Source organism: Equus przewalskii, chromosome 3, assembly GCF_037783145.1.
Source record: "Equus przewalskii isolate Varuska chromosome 3, EquPr2, whole genome shotgun sequence".
Lineage (NCBI taxonomy): Eukaryota > Metazoa > Chordata > Mammalia > Perissodactyla > Equidae > Equus > Equus przewalskii.
In genome coordinates, this window is record NC_091833.1 from 99494691 (window position 1) to 99511437 (window position 16747).

Here is a 16747-nt window from a genome sequence, read left to right on the forward strand (position 1 = left end):
ATTTTTTTCTAGTAAATAGAAGAATTCAACTAACTTGTTAACTTTCTTAGATGTAGAGATGTTAGGACAAGTACTACGTTTATGATCTAATTCACCACAAACAAAGCAGCCGTCTTTAGGGCCCTCGCAAGAATGATCTGGAAGAGCGCAGTGATTGCAAATGCTACAGTGGATCCAGGCTGTAAAATAAAAGTTAAGTTTTAGAAGAGATTCATTTAATGTAATTTTTCATTTGATTAACCTTTATGATAGGGAAGCATAAATAGTGTTTACTTCAAACCTTGTGACTCGTTTGCATAGCTGGTTATAATTTCACTGAAAAGGCCAAACCCACGTAAACCAGCTAAGTTCTTTCTGATTCACGGCAACAAATGCAGCCCTCCTCCAGTGACTCATGGGCTGAGAGCCACTGACAATGGGGGCCGGCTGAGTGAACCAAAGCCCTATGAAAATGAGCCAAACCGAAAGCCACACTGAAACAGGTGAGCGGGCACATCTCTCTATGAAGGAGAGAACGTACATTTTGGTAATTATAAAAATTAAAAAGCAAGTAAATTACTGCAGGTCTCTATATTTTTTCTTTTATAAATACAATTAAATAAAAATCCTATTTAGATGAAGAAAACTGAGATGTTTCCATAAGTTCTCAAACACTAAGTCTAAATACTTACAAGGCTTTACACACTTTTTGCAGAAAAAGCAATGGTTCCATTTCCTGCCATCCTACAAAAACAATTTTTAAATTATGTTTAATTTGTCATTAAAAATCAAGTTCCACGATTAAAAATTAAAAATGTCTTATGAAAATCTGTGTAAATTATTCATTCCTTATTTCTCACTTTCCTGAGCTTCACAATTAAATACTTTGATTTCAATTTATGCATTTCTCCACTCAATTCAAATACCTCTTGATGAGTCCCAATTTCCTTAACTCTAAAACTGAGGGATTTATCTAAATGGTCTTGAAAGTCCACTTCAGCTCAAGCAACTCAATCTGCACAAAAAAGGACTCAATGAAAATTTCAAGAGAATTGATTCATAATTTTTATGGTCTATCTGGCATAACCCTTAATAAAATCCGTATTTGAGAACTTAATGTAATTAGAAAGATAGAGATTTTAGGTTACTATTTGGGTAATTTGATAACTGAAATAAAATATACCTAGAAAAGTGCATAAAACACAACATGTCCAGTTTCATGAGTATTAAACACTGATGAACCCCAAAGGCCAGGAAATAGAATGCCACCAGCCCCCAGACACTTCCCCACACACATGCCCCTCCCAGTCCAGCATTCCTCCTTCCCTCTGAGTAACACCTGCTCTGGTTTCTGTGATGGTCACTTCCTCACTTTTGTTTATTTTTACCACTTATATGCACATCTCTAAATAATACAGCTTTGTTTTCCTCATTTTGACCTTTATATGATCTGGTCATTAATTTTTTAAAACGAAGACTACAGATAATATCTAAACTAATTGAAAATATATGTAATCAGATGTGTTATAAAAACAAGTATAACCTGCAACAAAATTACAAAGTCATGAAAAGTATACTTTCTAATAGTTATAAAAATACAGCCTCTCCTGTGGAGAATAATATGTGCTTATCAGCCAAACTAAACTTCACATGTTCTCTCTGACTGGATTTAGTTAAACTAACAGAGCAACTTCAGGATGATCCCACCTTCCTACAAAAATAAATAGGAGGTATGTCCCTTGCAGTCCTTCCTCATCTGTAAGAGCAAGGAGTAACTGCGCCAGTCTGCTAGGACTGCCGGGAGGAGTACCTGTCAGTCCATACCGGGACAGCTCTTAGGAAGGGCCTGGCTCATAACACGTGCACAGTGCATGTTATTAATTGTTATTTCATCAGAACAGTGATGGTATCCAATAGTTCAACGCCTTATTGGAAACTTCTTACTTCTCCCCCAACAAAATTTAGCACTCATTTAGTGCCTTATTTGAAACACTGTACTAATAATTTTAGCAGTCATGCCAGTACCATATAAAAATGAATTCAAATAATTGTTAATGATGATGAAGGCAACGAAGTATTTTTAAAAGCTTGCTATACTTTATAGACTATAAAAGATTATATTAAAGTATATTAATAAACAATAATATATTAATACAAATTATAATATTAACAAAACATTAAACAAATATATTAAAACTAGCAGTCTAAAATAAAACTAATATATTTGAATAAAAATGCATTCTAAAGAAACCTATACCTTGGATGTGCAAGAATTGCAGTGCTCACAGTGTTGATTCTCTAGGGAAACATATCGTTGACACAGAGGGCAAAATCTAAGGAGGAAAGAAAGACATGGAGAATCAAGGGCATATATTTATTGAGATTCACAGCGTAGATAAAAGTTCACAAGGCACTTGTTACAAAAATTGGGTGTAATCCGAATTCAATTCAATATAAAATTATGGGCCAAATTTAAAAGTAACAGAAGAACTACATGAGTCAAAGGCATTTTAATGTTAGATATATGGAACTTTATTTCCAGTGACTCGTGTATTTCAAGGTCCCACTAGAATCTTACCTGTACCCTTCTTCGATAGGAAGGATTATTTTGTTGGGTGGAATATTGGTGAAAATACGCACAGGAGACTGTTTCCGACCTGTTTTTCCATGTTTATAAAGTGCATGATTATCATAATCCACCTAGAAAGTTAAAAAAAAATTTAAAAAGAAAGTTTAATCAAATGAGTCAACATTCGTTAAGATTCTTTAAGCAATAATGAATAAGCTGATGCAAAGACAGAAGTTAAACCCAAGTATTTAATAAGAAATTCTTAAAAGCAAGAGTTTACTTATTAATCAACAGCCTCAGAGAAGCTCTATGGCAGTGAAATTTCATTATAAAAAAGGTAAAATTTGTTATGACAAATTCATGTTGCCTAGTATTAAGAGAACAACTCTAATCTTTTATTCAATACAACAGACTTTACAAGAACAGCTATTATGTAATTAAGAATTGAGCTTTTGGCAATAAAAAATTCCGCCTTTGAAGATATGCACCGGCTTGGTTGGAGCTTTTCATTTCGTGTGTGTGAAATTCACTACCCGTCAGTTTCCAGCTCACCCAGTCTCAGTACAGCCTCAGCATAGCCTCCACCAGCCACCGTTTCACAGAGCACAGGCTTGGGAGCCAGACAGTGGTTCTGCCACTCACTTGTTATGTTACCTGAGGCAAATTTGTATAATCTTCAACTGGAAAAGGAGGTTGCTGATACTTACCTCAGAGCTGCTGTGAAGGTTAAATGAGAGAACGAATATAAACACTGAGTTCAGAACCTGGCATATGATAGAGATAGACAGAAAGCTGGAGGTGATAAGAGAGATTCATAAGTATAGTTGTTCTCCCCATAATGACCAGTAATCAAACATTTACCTCTCTCCTCAAGATCCCTAACTCAGCTTTCAGTTTCAGCAGATTACCTTGAAAGTAAACTGAAGCTAACAACGTGATTTCCTTTATTTAGCTTCTCGCTCCCATCTCCTCCAACCTCTCTATTATCCATACACATTCTCAATTTGTTTTTAAACCTGCTATGAATGCACCTGGCCACTAAGTCCATCTTCCTTTAGATCAGTACTTCTCAAAGTTCAGTGTCTGGATCAGCAATATCAGCATCACCTGGGATCTTATTAGAAAGGCAAATTCTCGCCCCACCTAGGACCAAATAAAACAGAGACTCTGGGAGTGGGGCCCAGCAATCTGCATTTTTAACAAGCCCTCCTGGTAGACTGAAGTTTGAGAACCACTTCTTTAGATCATCCACAAGAATACCATGAGATTTTTAGGAGGTCAAGACAGGTAGATCCCAACTTTCAAATAAGTTGTAATGAATTGTTTAGATTCTAAACAAGAATACACTTAGGAATTTACAAAAGAAGTGGCTTGCAAGCTAGCTATTTAATAAGCAAATCACAAAAATGTAAGGCATTAATGACAATGGAAGAGAGGCCTTTGATGGGAGATTCCTGATCTCTCTCTACGGCCCTGCCAATGCCTGCTAGATTTACGGGTGAACAAAGTTAGGACGCTTCAGCAGCGGGGGAAAATAGGCACAGATGAGGAGACCCAGCTACAGGGACAGCGTGAAAAAAACCCGAAGGGCTTCGGGCCTGACGGTGGAAAAGCTGGTGCGGGCCCACAGCTGGCAACACAGAAGTGTGATATCACACAAACAAAGGAGGAAGTTAGATCACACTTGCAGCCTTGCCTTCAGGTCACTACGTTTTATGAGAGACATTGATAAAACCAGTTCATTTCTACTGAAAGCACAGGGAACAAATAAGATTTATACTCTAACATACTGGGAGTGTTTATTCAGAAAAGAGAAGACTGGGAGGATCTGATAGCTATTTTATAACTGAAGGGGTGTCATGTGGAATAGAAATTAGACATCTTTTATTACTTCGAAGAAAAGAAGTAGGACCAATGGTTAGAAGTTAATAGACAACATATTTTATCTCAATATGAGAAAATTTTCTAACGATTAGAGCTATTAAATAAATTGAGTTGCCTTGTAAGGCTGTAGGACTTTGCTCACTGAAAGCATTGCAGTGAAAGGCTAGACAGACTGCTTGTCATGAATTTAGTGGGAAGGAGGATTACACTGGGAAGTTAGCCGACGTTATCTCTATGTTTCTTTCCAACTTTACAATTCTATGAATGTACGTTACCTGCTAGAAGCTACCATACAAAAGTAGATTTTACTTCAAAATCACCTTAAGCACATTAAGTACTTTTCTTTTAAAATGATTTAAATTGATAATTTTTCCCTAATGCACTCCTCTATGTACTCAATAAATATATGGCACCTTAATAAATTCAACAAAGATATTTTGAACATTTACAAGTGTCAGAAGAGAAAAAATTCTTCCCAAGAGAATCTTATGAGATTTTCAAATGTTGGAAAAGAACATCTTAGAAAGATTTCTAGTAAATAGAATATTCCATGCAATATAATAGATAGCAGATGGAAGAGAGGAAAAAAAGAACAATTTCTTTATGGTTACCCAAGGAGTCAGAGAATGCATGTGTCAGGAAGGTGGTTGATTGCTTGATTTTGCATAACCTAATTGAGATTATTATTATTTTTAAATGCGGGTTTGTTGTGCTAATTAACTATAAACATATGGTATGTAAAACGCATGCTGCTAGGGTAAATTAATGTACCTCTAACATACATCCATATTTCATAGCTTCATCCACACAAATAAACCTCCTATGGAAGTGCTGTAAAGCAAACACAATTTTGCAAATTGCATATCACTAGTGGTAGAGCTGATACACCATTTTCCCATCATTATCCCTGACATTTCACTCACAATGATGATGAGAGGCATTTTCAAATAGAAAATTTCTCCCATGGAACTGATTAATGTGATGAAGTACTGTATAGAAATGAGGGAAAGCACAAAATCTCTGCAATTCCTAACTTTTAATTTTATCTGTACGCAAATTTCTTCTGTAACATGCGACTGAAACTAGTTATATGGAAACCAAGACATTCAAGTCAACAAACACTTATTTTGCACCTACTATGCACCAGGCATCATGCCGGAAAACAAAGACTAAATAAAACAGAGTATCTGTACTTTTGTAACTCCCTAAGGATTGTGTTCTCTTTAATTTCAGTATATTCAAAAGATCTTAAGCAAACTCTTCAGCTCCATAGCCAACATCGACCACAAGATCTTTGAGTCATGTTCTCCATATCCCATGAAACCTCTTATTTAAAATTATTATATATATATATATGTTATTCCTCTTGTCACTCCAAACCCATTAAATATCTTATGTTTATTATATATTGAGTTTTAAGTAGTCCAGTTGCCATCCTGTAATTTATAATTACTTCTCAGAAATTCCTGTCAAAATATCTTCATTTCTGAATGTGAAACCAGCCTTGAAAAACACAGGTTCTATACAAGATGATTTTTAAAAAGACAGCTTTAAAAAAAGGCAGAGCTCAGGGCTGGCCCGGTGGTGTAGTGGTTAAGTTCGTGTGCTCTGCTTTGGTGGCCTGAGGTTCGCAGGTTCGGATCCTGGGCACAGACCTGGCACCACTTGTCAGGCCACACTGTGGCAGCATCCCACATAAAATAGAGGTAGATTGGCACAGATGTTAGCTCAAAGCCAATCTTCCTCACAAAAAAAACCCCAAAAAACAGAGCTCTACTTTTAACAATCCAGACAAATGTCCCAGATTAAGCAGAAATAAGAGATTACAGCATGTTCAAGGTAGAAGGGAACTGAGATGGTCTAGTTCAGACACGGTAAATACTGGACCTGAATGCCACCACGACTCCCTGACCTGACCCTGACCCTGCAGCAGACATCACTAATCAATCACAATAACCCTCGGCCATCGAGCCTGGTATTCTCAACAAACGCTCCAGAAAGTCACTACCAATTTATCAAGCTCAGCACTAAAAGTGAAACTCATCTGCCATCCCTTTTCTGGTTCAATCATTTTATTTTATAGGTAAGGAAACAGAGACCTGGAAAGATAAAGTGACTTCCGCCAAGATTAAACAGCCTCTAAAAGGCAGTGCGAGGACTCAAAACGTCTCCTGCCTGTAAATCAGAATTTCCTGTCATTATCACATCCTTCCTTTCCAAACTGCCCTTAATAAAACTCTTGGTTTTCTAGGTCTCTGATAAGTATTTTTTTCTGTACTCATCAAGTGCTTTATCACTGAAGAGCCTACATAATTTATATTTTATGAGGATTTGCAGCATTTCCGCCTTCCTCTTACCTGAAAAGTATTTCACAAAAAAGGGATTTAGTGATTTTGGTTTTTTTACTGCATTGTGGCATGGGGGCTTATAATCATCTTAGGCAATGTCAGAAAGAAGGCCTAATCAAGGTCTGCGGGAGAAGATCTGTAAGGAGGAGAGCAGTCTTTCAAATTTTTCATTTGATGAAAGTGCTAATATAAAAGGAAAAAAAGACTGCAAAATGAGGTTCAAGAAAGAAAAAGGCTCAGAAAAGATAATAGTAAGTCCAGAGAAATTTTCAAAAAAAATAGTAGAAAAATCCTCAAAGGGGAGGGACAACAAATAAGGTTAATACATACGCTAGGAGATGCGCGTAATCGGTTTCTCCTACTGAGCAGGTAACGGGCAGTAGTGTTCTTATCTTCAGGAGGAGTCATAAAAACAAAGGTTTGTTTCATTTTACAGATTTTATTCTAATTTTTCTTTTCAAAGGTTTTTCTCTTTATTAAGTCTTTGTAAGAATTAATATTTATAAGACATATTTATTAAGTCTTTCTCTTTACTCAGTCTCTTTATAAAGTCTTTTCTCTTTATTGAAAAGACTGATTTTCACCCTGATATGCATGGGTGAAGTAGAACCTTTTTTCACCAATACACTGAACTGTATAATTATTTCCAATAAGCTTGGACTTTGGAACTATTTCTCAAAACTGAAACTCCAATATTTCTACACGCTCTTTCCGAGTAGCACAGGCTGTCTACACAAACGATAATTGGTTACTCCACGTTAACTCTCTCAGCTGCTTTATTCTGGATCTGCCTTCTTTCTCCTCCTCACTGTTTCAAACTCTTGCCCACAGTGAAAACTCATCTCTAAATGTGGACAGTTTTCTGAGGGACCTTGTGTTCTGCAATTTTAATGTCTCAGATACTGTACGAAAAAAGGACCTGAAGAGGCGTTTTACCCCCACCCTGCAACTATCTGAATGATGACAATACAGCGATGGTGACCACGATGCTGAGAGCAATAACCTTTCCTCCACATTGCTGTGTGTCAGGGCCCAGGCTAAGCCTGTTTAATATATTCTCTCATATAATGCTTGAAACCTTATGAGTTAGATATATTATTACTATGTTCATTTAACAGGTAAGATGAGCTTCAGAGAGTTAGATAAAATGTGTAGGCCTAGCTACTAAGTGGCAGAACCAGGATTAAAACTCAGTTCAACTATTGATTCAACATGTACAGAGCACCTACTATGTGCCAAGCATGGTACTAGGTAATTATTCACTGTCAAGGGCAGCGGGTGCTCCTGGAAACCAGCACTAGTTTACTTAGTTAACATCTTTGGGATATGTCAGCTCTCTCTGTACTGCAAGTGTAATACTAGAAGCATCCCTCAGACAAGAAACAGAAAGCCCTTTTGGTGCCCAGAAGAGGAAAGTAAACCAGCTTTGAGAAAAATCATGATGTGGATTCTGCCTCAAGCAGAGCTCAGGAAGTCAAAGTTAAAATGGCCTGATGCTACACACTTTTGGAAAGAAACTTGTTCATATGGTTCAATAGCCATAAAAATTTAAATTTGATAATGTAATTTCTGGAAGTCTATTTTAGTTTTGGGAATTTATTTTAAAGAAGTTATGTAAAACATGGAAAAATTATATGAATAAAAGATGTTTATGGCAGTGCTATTTATAGTACCTTAAAGGTGGAAGCAACCTGTAAGTCCAGAAAGAAGAAAATGATAACAAAGCCTGTCAATGAAATGATTTAAAGTTATTAAAAGCATAAAGACTATGTAGCTACCTTTAAAAATGTACACTTATATAAGACACAGTAAAGAAAGTAAAATTCAAATTCATCCTCTATGATTACCAATACGTAAAACTGTTTCTAAAAAGACTGGAAGTGAATACTTCAAAATTATAATATTGCTATTTGGGGTGGAACCACAGGTAGGGTCTGTCCTCTCACTTTTGGTAACACTGTCTCTTTCAGAATTTCTAAATAATTTTCATAGTGGTCTATGTATTCAAGATCAGAAAGATTAGAACTAAGTGCTAGGAACAACTAGCGAAGACATTTACAGTTTTGAGCTGAAAAGTCTTAATCAGAGGCTAGCCAACTGCTCAGAAAACTCAAAACGCAAATAGCAAAATATAATTACAAAAGAGGAAGCAGTGCCCATCTGGTGACCACACATAGTGATGACAACAATGGGGTTAACTTCAGAACCCTGGGAGATGAATACAGGAAAGTGGACATTAAAGCAGAAACATGAGTTGAGGGCAGGGTGGAGCCACCACGGCCACTGGTGTCTATTCTCATCGAAGGCAGGTTCCCAGGGCCGTGGGCAGAGATGCAAAGGAGGTCTAGTCAATTCCACCCTGGATGAGCATACTCACACTAACAAGCAGACCTCAGCATCTCTGCTTCTGTGACACCCCACGACCTTGGGAACATGTCCCCTTAGAGCTCCTGCCATCCTCTGAGTGGCAGAGTAAAGTGTATATGGCATTCCACCAACCAGAAAAGGCGATTTACTCCTCTACAACCTTGAACAGAGAAAACCCATGTTCATAATGACCCTGGGGTGCTGCGAAACCTTCTGGTGATGATAAAAGATTAGATCAGTTGGTCTAAAACCCAGCTGCACATCAGAATCACCTAGGAAGCTTAGTAAAATATTTTTCTCCTTGGGATTTTACCCTCTGATTTTGATTTAGTAGGTTTATTTTGGTACCCAAGAGTCTATATTTTTAACAAGCACCCAACAGATTACAGACATTTAGGAACCACTGGACTAAGCTACACAATGCATAATTTTAGTGTTTAATACAGCTTATAGTCTTTTCATTTACTTAAATAAATGGCTAGTCTTATCAGAATATTTAAGCAGAATATACATTCCCCAACCATGCCAGAAAACAGAATATTTACTATACCTGATAATCCAGCATGCAGAAACTTGGAAAGAACTGACAAATTCGGGATTCAAAAAAATAGGGGAAAATCCAGAAAATGGGTAGTTCTTTGTGACTGTTATCTAATGAACCACAAAAAAGGGGAAAGAAAATGAGAAACTGATATTAAAGAAAAAATAAAACAGATATCTATAACTGGAAAATTTCTGCTAATGGAAGAAAATGAAATCATTCAAAACATCTAAATCACACAAAAAAAGAGAATGTTTACCAGAGTGCCATTTATAACATGATCTTTCCCAAAAGTCAATGGAAACTTTTATATATAAAGGTTCTTTTATATCTAAAGACAGCTACAAAGGGTATGTAAAAGTAATCCTTACATGCATATCACTATAGTCTAGTTAAAGGCAAAGATATTACCAGAAAAGTGGGAAATAAAAAAGGAGCATCACTTTGAAGCACCAAGGTAGTCATGATGTGTGGAGGGAATCCTGGACTAGAACGCAGAGGCCTTGGGTCTGATCCTAGCTCTGCCACAACTCACTATGTCCATTTTCAGGGATGAATCAATCTTTTCTTAATCATGGAAGAGTCTTAAAAACAATCTTATCAAAGTTAATTTCTATGAGAGGCAGGGGACACAGCTATTATTTATGGAGCACCTCATATCAGCTGTATACAATGCTATGTACTTTTCATATATTATCTCCTTACAATAACCCCTAGAGTTAGATATTAATAATCCCATTTTACAGATGGGGAAACTGAAGCCACATGATTTAAGTAATTTGTTCAAGTTCACGCAGCTAATAAGCGGCAGAACCAGAACTGAAGCCTACAAAGCTCTTACTGCTTCCCCAATGACACTGACTGCATCCACTCTGATAACTGAACTTAAGAACCAAAAATGAGCAGAATACTTAACACTATGAGTCATGTTTTAGATTTTGTTTGCATTCTGTCCTCAAAGCACATTATCTGTGTAGCACAATTAATAGATAAGCTTGATCAAAAATTCCTGATACACTTAGAATTTATCAACTTGCAAGCTATGGAAACTAAAAAATGAACATACCAACTAACGAGACAATTATACAAAATACTTTGAAGTCCTCAACCACTTTAAACAGAACAATAACTCCCAGCCATTAACCCACCTCCATCTATCTGGGCATCTATGTGCCAGTAATAACCACAGCTAGGCTAGCGGACATCCAATCTTCCCACTCAAATCTTGGCACAGTTTGAAGTTCTGGGCCAGCTCCTGGGTGCCCTCTTTGAGTTCTGGGCAAGACTTCAGGCACATGGAATATAAGGTCCATGAGGGCAAAGATATGTGTCTTGTTCACTACCCTATTCCAAGCACCTAAACAGTACCTAGTACACAGTGGCCACTTAGTAAATATTTATTGAATAAATGACAACAGTTCACTGCTATTCTTCATATCCTCTTATGCCTATCAAAAACAAATGTCTTACCTATGAGCAATTTTAAAAACACATGATTAGGATAATACAAAGTATATCATGATAATGAAGTTTGCCACATCATCAAATACACCTGTTTAAAAAAAAGACAAGAACCTAAGACATGTATATTTTATCAGTGCTCTGATTCACTGAGCTCTGCTAATATCTGACAGGAAGCAGATACATAGATACATGTTTACTTTGGAGTAAGTAATAAATTACACACCTTGGCTTTGACCTTCTTTCCACATAGCAATTAACTTCTTGAATGTAACAGCCAGAGGTTCAACCAAGCCACCAAAAGGAGGATCTGTCACCATAATGACTCCTTCACCTTTATCTTCCTGTAAAAATGTTCTGCATACTTCAAGGGCAGCCTGGAACAAATAAAAATTCATTTCTAAATTAGGACCAGAGGGTGACACTTCATCCTACTTGGAGGAAAATGCATTAGGCTCAGTCTCACTCTTCGTACTGAAACTTCACCCATCCTGCCACCTTGGGGTCCCTCAGTGACATGCTGAAGCCTCTCATTCAGCCCCCAAAGATGTTATCTTTGAGTTCCCTGATAGGCAGGTTTTTAAAATTGCAAATTCAAACACCATCACTATCAGAGGACTACACATTTCAAATGGTTAAATTAAACAACTAAATTTAGTAACCTAAAAGAGAGAAACTCATTACCCATGAAGACTATCTAAAAGGCTAAATTCAGGTCAACAAACAGAAGCAGGGACTGCGCTGAGCACTGGGACACAAAGACGAATAAGAGATTCCTTTCCTCTCCGGTTTGTCCACTGCCGTGTAATCAGAGCTACAAATTACCAGTTAAACATGCACATGTTTTCGAGCATCAGGTAAATGACAAACATATTTGAACATGCACAGTAAGTAAATAAATGAACGTTCACAAATAACAAAGCTTATCCAGGCCATGAAATCATGCTATTAACACATTTTCCCAACAAATTGAAGTGTTTCTAATAATTTCAAAGTTGACATTAACCACTGTCAGGGATATTTGTCATTTTTTGCTTTGGGAGAAGTTAATAAGAGATATACCTGTCATACTAACTCGAGACTACTGACTTTGTAGCAGTTTTCAAGTACTTAGCTATAAAAGCAAATCAACACTTACAGTATACAAAATGGCATGAGATTTTAAAGTTTAATGGCATTTTAAACTTTAATAAACCTATATGTACTTTATAATAAAATATATATTGTTCTACTACTAAATCAATTTAGAAGACCCAGTTGATGAGAGAAAAATCCACAACGCCCTAATCCCTTTCCCCCAGGAGAGTCTTTATTAGCTTCCTACTGGAAGTCCTACAGAAAGGATGGTGCGTCAGGAAGGGTGGTCATCTTTCAAGTGCTGCCTGGCACTTCCTTGACCTGCCTACGCGAACAAGGACTTAAAGTACCATTGACATTATTGAAAAACCTTCAAATTCCTTAGAGTTAAAAGTAGAAAAAAAGAAAAAACAAACTATGCCTAAACTCTTAACTAAATTTAAAAAAAAAAATTAAAGAATCTTTCCAGGTAAGAATCAATGGTGTAACGTCCCACATGAGTTGCTGAGGGTCCTAATGTTGACCACCTACAGAAAACAGATGTTTGATTATGCCACCAATGCTGACAGTACCTGAACTCTTTTCTTCATCTATCACTAAAAAAGTGCTTGGCATTTTAAATAGCCATCCTCTATACATCTTTTAACCCCCTTGACCATTAAGGCACATGACATGTTTTACTACCTGAAAGACTGTACTATTTGCCGTGAGGAAACCCCGTGCAGGAACTCCCGCTCTTTAATCCAGTGGCTGCGAGTGCTCCTGTGCAGTGGCAGGGCTCATATCCCCCACGCACCCTGGACACCTGCCCAGGCCCCGAGCAGATGCTTAAATACTTAGTGATTGATTAGTAGATAGTAAGTCTCTACTGAAAACCTTGACTCAGGAAGTAGGTAGGAAAAGGGCAGATAGTGAAATCCTTAAAACAATGGTTTTCTATAGATCCGTCTCTACAGCTGCAGCGCTATTTAGAGGGTGTTCCTAAAATCTAGAGAAAGGGAAGCCTGAGCTGGACAACTGTTTGCTTCTGAGAAAGATAAAGTGGAGCTCAGTCTTGGTAGCTTTTTCCAACCATTATGTTAGAAATTTATAAGGTAATTCTATAAACTTTCAATAAATGTTATATAGAATTTCCTAGAAAAAGGCTAATTACATGTTACTTTCTTAAAATATATAAAATTGCTAGCCAACCGTTAGGTATTTAAATGTAATTTTACTCTTGCCATTATTGTTCAAAATAAAAAGCAAAATCATGGTATAGGATTAACAAATAAACGAATAAGTCCTGACCCACTGCAGCAGCATCGAGCAGTAACATAACCTCAGCCACCTCCTCACCAGCATGTCGCCAGCCCTGACCAGACCCCCGAGCTCACGGTCCCACGGGTTCAAGAGGCCATCCTGGACACCTTCACACCAGTATTCCATGAGCCCACAAACTCAATATTGCCAAACTTCACTCCAGAACTTCCCTACCCTCCGTTTAGAAGAATGAAATACAAATCCGAGCCACCACCAAGTTATCTTTGACTTCTCCCCTAGTACACTTATCACCAAGTCTTCTTGTTTCATCTGGGCAACACCTACAGAATCCACTATCTTTCCTCTCTTTTTCCCACTGCCACTGCCCTAGTTGAGAAGTCCCTCATTATCTATTGTCAGGTGATTTTTCAATTCCTCGCCCTCCTTCATGCTCATGTAATCAGTTCTCAAATCCTAGTGATCATCAACCACATAAGCCCTTTGGGAAACTGTGAAATACATCTAATTCTAACTGCTATTTATTTCAATACTTGGTTTTCATGGCTATCACAGCTGAAAAATATATATCCCAATACTGATTCTGATGGAAGGAGGGCATCACTGGCTATACTCACTAAATCAGGAGACTCATTTTTCAATCCCAACCAACAATTTAGAATTTGTTTTAATTCCCTGAATGCTTAGTTTGTCAGTCTTGCTTGGTTTTCACTCCATCATTAGCTAATATCTTAAAGCACAATATATACTTAAGCATGGTTCACAATTTTTTAAAAAACTGATATATACACACATATGTATGGATATGCTTCAAGTAGTCTTGATAATTTCAAAACATTTTTGGCCAACCTCCTGTCAGGTGTGATTACTTGGGTGGTTATAGTTTCTGTTTTATAATAGGACTGAGAAAGAGCTCAAACTAGGAGTAGCAGTATCAGCTCTGCTGCGTTGTTTACTCACAGTGAAGTTATTAATATCATATTGAAAGAAGCTTTTTTTAAGCCACTATCTTTTTTTTTTAAGACTATTTTTTAGAGTAGTTTTAGGTTCATAGCAGAATTGAGAGGAAGGTACAGAGATATCCCACATGCTCCCTGCCCCCAGACGTGGAGTCTTCCCCATTATCAACATTCCCCTCCAGAGTGGTACATTTGTTACAATGATGAACCTACAATGACAAATCATTATGACTCAGAGACCACAGTTTACATTAGGGTTCACTCTTGACACTATTTTTTAAGGATTACTTTAATAAAACCATAAAATCCCTTAACCAAGACATAAAATTTATCAGAGAAACAGACACCAAACAACTAACTACAGAATGAATTACAGTAGCGTAAATCTACAAAGGAGAACTTCATCTTGTCTGGTGGTCAGGGGAGGCTGGAGAAAGTGACTTGGAACAGAGCTCTGGAGGATGAGATGAAGTTAAGAAGGCACAGAGAGAGTAGAGACAAAGGAAACAGGGTGGGCAAAAGCCCCCGTGGTGGAAGGGCCGGTTTGAGATAAAAGTCATGTGCCCTGAACACACACAGCAAAGCAGGAACAGGGAGAGGAGAAGCTGGAGAGTGCCAGGGCCCAGATCACAGAGCCATGCGGGCCTGGCTAAGAGAGTGGGTCTTTATTCAAAAAGCAGTGGAAAGTCACAAAAGAGAAATAACATGATTACTTCTAGATGCTCAATACACACTCAGTGAATGAACAAAAAGAAATATCAATAGATGGTGAACAGCCACAACTCGATCTTGACGGACTTTAGAAAAATAACGAAGGTGGTACACTTGAACTTGTTCTTCCACTAAAAGAGAAGAGATAATGATCATAATTCTTACCTTTCCATCAAAGAAGTGATGGTTAAACATGTTATAATGGCAAAAGCTATCTTCCATATAAAACTGTGAATACCTGTAAAATAATTTGTTTATTACTGGGGTTACTTGTCCAGCCACAGCTATACAATAAATAAATATAAACTAACTCTTAAAACTATGAAATCACACCTTTAATAAAATCAATTTCATCATTCTTTAGTTCTTTGAAATAAAAAATATTTTCACAAAATCTCAGGGAGTTGGTAAAAGTCAATGAATAACAAACTTAAATTATGTTCCCCAGTTTAAAAAGCCAGTAGCAAAACCAAGGAATACTCATATATAAAATACACATGTTCCTATGGGCCAGAAGATCACACATAAGCAATCAGATTACTGATAGATTATTATGCAATTTAAACTCGAGATGGGTTGGCAATTAAAATACATCTCTCATAGTCAGCAATTTTAAGAAAAATACTGAATCAACAATTCTGCTCAACAGCTGTTAATTATTTTCTTCTGTGGTTAATGAAAAAAAGTATTTAATACAGCTTTTCTTGTCCATTGCAGATTAGCTTAATAAAGTATGCTTCTTAATATAAAAGAAAAAGAACTATGTGCATTTCATATTTACTGAATTACTGCCAGGAAAGAGGGATATTTATTTACTGATCGAATCATTTTATTCTTCTAAAATACTACTTTAAAATGCAATCAGTAATGAATGAGTATCAGCTTTGGGTATTAACATTTTATAAATTTTTGCTAATTTACTAGGCAAAATTCATACCACATTATGGTTTAAATCTGCATTTACCTGATTTCTTACAAGACTGAGATTTCTTTATTCCTTAATTGTATTTGAACTGTCTATCTCTACGTTTTCCTCATTTATATATATGGGTCTTAATGTCTTCCTTGCTGATTTCTCAGTTTTTCACATATAGAAACCTCTTTGTTATCTCAATAGGATTTTGAAATTCAACAATTTTGTTATAAACAAGTCACACATGAACCACACCATCCTTGTAAGGAATACATAACCTGGTGAAAAGACTGATAAAAATCAGGCGGTTAAGTGCGCACGTTCCGCTTCTTGGCGGGCCGGGGTTCGTCAGTTCAGACCCCGGGTGCAGACATGGCCCCGCATGACAAGCCATGCTGTGGCAGGCGTCCCACACATAAAGTAGAGGAAGATGGGCACAGATGTTAGCTCAGGGCCAGTCTTCCTCAGCCAAAAAAAGAGGAGGCTTGGCAGCAGTTAGCTCAGGGCTAATCTTCCTCAAAAAGAAAAAAAATCAGGGCCACATCTTTACTTCTACCACTTCTTTAACCAAATCATGACAGCAGCATGTCTCTGCTTCCACGTATACTCTTGGTTACTGATTCCTGCCTGTAACTGAGTCACCATCTCTGATTCATCCTCTTCTGGTTCTACTGTGGT

General features: G+C 37.1%; 1 protein-coding gene across 2 annotated transcripts in view; it reads right to left on the reverse strand.

Moving 5' to 3' along the window:
- The window catches only part of ZCCHC4 (zinc finger CCHC-type containing 4), a 43083-nt gene that overhangs the window by 4382 nt on the left and 21954 nt on the right, over positions 1–16747 (reverse strand). For both annotated transcript variants that reach the window (XM_008513784.2, XM_008513783.2), the window contains 7 exons: positions 15322–15394; positions 11376–11526; positions 9698–9798; positions 2558–2679; positions 2237–2312; positions 672–723; positions 35–179 (listed from right to left, as the gene is read on the reverse strand). In XM_008513784.2, coding sequence (XP_008512006.2) covers positions 35–179; positions 672–723; positions 2237–2312; positions 2558–2679; positions 9698–9798; positions 11376–11526; positions 15322–15394 — 720 coding nt within the window. The remainder of the gene's footprint in view (positions 1–34; positions 180–671; positions 724–2236; positions 2313–2557; positions 2680–9697; positions 9799–11375; positions 11527–15321; positions 15395–16747) is intronic.